Genomic DNA, 4201 nt, shown 5'->3' with positions numbered 1-4201 from the left:
ATATATATGGGTATTCAAGAATTATCCCCTTTATCATTCACATGCCATACAGAAATTTTCCGACTTTCACTATCCATGTCAGCATTGGGTAAATCAGTATTTTGTAGAAACTTGTATAACTAAACTAGTCTTGATTGTGTGAAGATACATCTCTACAAACTTACCACATCTAGACTGCAAAATTTACCCACTTTTCTTTAGAGAGATTAGTCAAATTGCATGGCGGACAGGGGATTGAGTGCAATTTAGGTATTCTCACAAAATTTCTCTGACTAGGCAATGCAGGGTCACTGACCCAATTCTTTAGGCACTGTGGTCACTTTTGCTATGCGTCTTAGGCTATCATGTTGAAAGGTGTACAGACAACTTTCTTGCAAATGCAGCAGTAATTTCGCCAAAATTTGATTGCATTTTGCCCCGTGAATTATTTCTTTGTAACCAGGCTATTGTCTCCAGAATCTGCTGCAGAGAAACACACACACACACACACACACACACAACAGGATGCTAAACAACCCCATGATTTTATTTTTAATATGGTGTTCCTTGGATGATTAGCTGCATTGGCTTTTTTACCAAAAAAAAAAATCCATAAATTAAGTTATGATTAATAAAGTGGAAAGGCACAGTAAATAATTAATAAAGTAAAGCACATGAAGAAAAAAAAAAATAAGGCACTAAAGAAACCTGATGAAATTTGTCAGTATATACAAAGCATTCCAGCACGTATCAGTGCAAATAAATATTAGCTGGTTTAGTTACGGATTGCCCATAAAAAGGTTTCCCATTACCCAAGTATCACACAAGAAGCATCTGACGAGGGGTAAAAGCAAAGAGCTTGCTCAAAATCTTGGAAGCAGAAAGAACATAATTTTACCCTAAACCAGACACAGCCAGGTGCTGCCCGCAAGATTTCTGACAGAGGAGTGCAAAGAATAATTAGACAGGAGTTGTCCAAGAACCCAGAGAGAGCTTAATAAAAACCTGGAATTAGCAGGCCGAGCTGTTTCAAAGAAAACAGTAAGCAATGCACACAACAGACATGGCCTCTTAAGCACACTCACTGAGCAAGCCTCCACTGCTAAAGAAAAGCACATTAAAGCTTGTATGGTTTGCTGCACAATTGAATAAGCAAGTGAAATACTGGGAGAATATAGTCTGGTCAGATCAGACGGGATTGTCATTGCACATACTATGTTTAAAGGAGAAATGGCACTGCACATCACACAAAAAACACCATACAAACAGTGAAGTTTGGAGGTGGGAACATCATGGTATACGGCTGTTTTTCAGCATATGGTACTGGCAGACTTCATATAATTAAGGAAGGATGAATAGAGAAATGTACCAGGACATTCTTAATAAGAAACCGCTACCAACTAACAGGATGCTGAAGATGAAAGGAGGGTGAAAACTTCAGCAAGACAATGATCCCAAACACACAGCCAAGGAAATGCCAAGTTTCTTTATACAGGAGGCATGTCGATGCTGCCATTAGTAATCAATACATTTCAGTAAGCGTGTTAAAAATACTAATTCCCTGTGCCAATCTACTTTATTACACACAACTTAAATTTATGGAATGGTTTGATTTCTTCATGTGTGGACCACTTGGTTTTTACCAACATCTTGTGTGAATTTCATGTCAATATCCCTATTAGAAATATATTTACAGAGATAAATATTGACATGGTTAACACTTTTACTTCCCCAACTGTAGTTTACTTTAGGTCATATCTGACCAGCACTCAAACCAAACCCAACCCCTCCCACTTGACAGAACCTTTAGGATGTGTTTTGTCAAATTTCAATTTGAGACTTAACATGGATCTTTTCTTCAGGAGAGACATTTTCATGCAATGCTCTCATACAAGCCATGTCCGAACAATGATTGCTATTTACCATAAATAGAACTCTCTTCACAATTATGTCACAAGGGGGCATTTTTTGTGTCTGCATAAGGAAGGGATTCTTCACTGTAGGGTCTGTGAATGTGGAACAGATTCCCTTGGGAAGTAGTTTTAGCACATAGATATGTATAGATTGCTTTAGGAAAAGGCTGGATGCTTTTTTAGAAGCACAAAATATAAATGGGGATTCAAGTTTTAAGCAGACTGCAGATTCAGGGAGCATGCAAATGCTTTAATGGAAGCAGAAGGAATTGAACATTTATAAAGTATTTTTGTCTTCCTTGGATCAACCTTTTATTTTGTTAATAGATATGCTGGATTGTAATATGTTGTTTTCCCTAGCGGTTGAACTTGGCACATTTGTCTTTTTTTTAACCTATTTAATTACTTTCCACTTCCTAATTTTGAACTCTTGGTCTCCTAGGGATGGATAATGTATGCGTTTTTTGTATCCCTCTGCTGTTCCCACCGGTGCTCATGCTCTGCTGCACTCTGCACTCATTTTGGTCTCATCCATCGGGAAGGCACCCTTCTATCCTCAACCCACATGTATACAATTTGATGGATAAATGGACCAATATACCTGAGTGATACCAAATGTGTCCAATGGAAATCTCAGCAACCATCTCTATTTTGTCCTATTAATTAGGAGTACCTACTTGCGGAGGACAGAGGGTCTACCACCCAAGGTGGAGAGCGTAACCACTACCAGAACGTGATTGGACCAGGTAAAGGAAAGTGGAGGTCTCGCTAAGCTTCATCCTGGAGAAGTGGTGTTATACCACGAAACGCGTCGATGATACACTGGCACTTCTTGCGAAACTTGCTATAATGTTTCAGCTATTTATTTTTGTTGAAACTATTATGAAAAAGTGGATTATGTATATTGTAATATAGGGACACAGTGAGTCCAATTCTGGGGCACTGCAAAAATCAATGTCTCCTACTTTACTTTTTAATATGATGTACCAATAAAATGTTTTAAGAGTTTTATATATGCCGTTAAAGTCCCGTTTCTCTGCACATATGAATTTAGTCCCTCGGATAAGTGCCTACCCACAACTCTTTCTCCTCTGAACATTTTGGGATGAAAAGCAACAAAAAAAACGTTCAAAATTATGAAAGGGCAGGGAGAACGTACACCCTGAAACATACTTTTTTCCACTTTTAAGCAAGTCTTCAATTCCAGCACTTTTAGTGGTCACAGACACCTGGCTGGAAACAGAAGCGTTGCTTGAATATGCTGTGGTGGTGTTTAATCTATCTCCATTTTTCTTTTTCTCTTTGTCTTCTGGGTATTGATTGTGCTTGCTAGAAGCTTTGGATTGGATTTGGCACAGCTCCTGTGAAAAAGGAGGGGGTTAGAAAAAAAGGTAAATTTAAATACCAAGAAGCATAGCACAAAGAGTTAAAGATTTTAAAAGCCTACATGTAAAAAGGACATATTAGAATTACCAGATCAAAAAAAAAAAAAAAAAACTGCAGACTAGCTTTGGTGTTTAGACCAGCATGCGTCAGGATTCATAAAAAACAGTAGAAAAAGCTAAAAACACAGGAGGTACCCCAAACTTTACTACTTGTTCCATTGTTAACTTCTTGCAAAAAATGATTAACAATAAAATAGTTCACAAAAACTGCTTATGGAACTAAAGCAGTTCTGTGTTGACTAGTGGTGAGCAGGGCAGCCTGCTGTTAAATCTACAAAAGCTGCAGTCTAAGCATCAAGTAGCTGGCAATGCACTTACACTGGATTGCTTGTAATTCAAGCCTCAAACCTGGTACACCAAGACACAAACAGTGATCTTACCTGTGGCAAAGTTTCAAAGAGGGCCAAAGCTTGCCAGCTATGCTGGCAAACTTCAGGCGTGCAAGACACAAAATAAATTTGTAATAAAATTAGTAAAAAAAATTGCCCTAAATAGGACTGAATGGCTAGTGAAAGCTAGCCAGACAGGAATGGATTATTGCCAGCTGATCTGACTAGCAAATTCTGGTATGAACACTGCTGCCCTGTCTAGTATAACAGGTTCCCTTTATCATGCAGTCACAAAGCATTTAAAATCTGAGCCTTTACCATGCTAGGAAAATATTTCTTGTTTTTACAAAAAAAAAAAAAAAAAAATTAGGCAATAAGGTTTACCTGCAAACTTTTTACATTAGCGTTTTTACCCCCAGAGTTTTGACCAGCCTTACTGGCAGAGCTTTTGGCATTGTGGGAAGATTCTTGCTGATCTTTAGCAATGAGGCACAGTTTGGTATTCTTGTTTACTTTTTTGGGAGACTTTGATTTG

At 38.0% G+C, this 4201-nt stretch overlaps 1 protein-coding gene across 1 annotated transcript in view; it reads right to left on the bottom strand.

Annotated features, from left to right (window-relative positions):
* Nucleotides 1–4201, bottom strand: part of MARF1 (meiosis regulator and mRNA stability factor 1) — a gene marked incomplete in the record, with an annotated part of 39799 nt that overhangs the window by 25043 nt on the left and 10555 nt on the right. Inside the window, 2 exon segments of the mRNA XM_072418983.1 lie at nucleotides 3066–3253; nucleotides 4051–4201. Of these exon segments, the coding sequence (XP_072275084.1) occupies nucleotides 3066–3253; nucleotides 4051–4201 (339 nt within the window).

The sequence above is a fragment of the Pyxicephalus adspersus genome, chromosome 7 (genome assembly GCF_032062135.1).
Source record: "Pyxicephalus adspersus chromosome 7, UCB_Pads_2.0, whole genome shotgun sequence".
Taxonomy (NCBI): domain Eukaryota; kingdom Metazoa; phylum Chordata; class Amphibia; order Anura; family Pyxicephalidae; genus Pyxicephalus; species Pyxicephalus adspersus.
The sequence above is the reverse complement of the archived record's forward strand: the minus strand, read 5'-3'. Positions and strand labels throughout refer to the sequence as shown.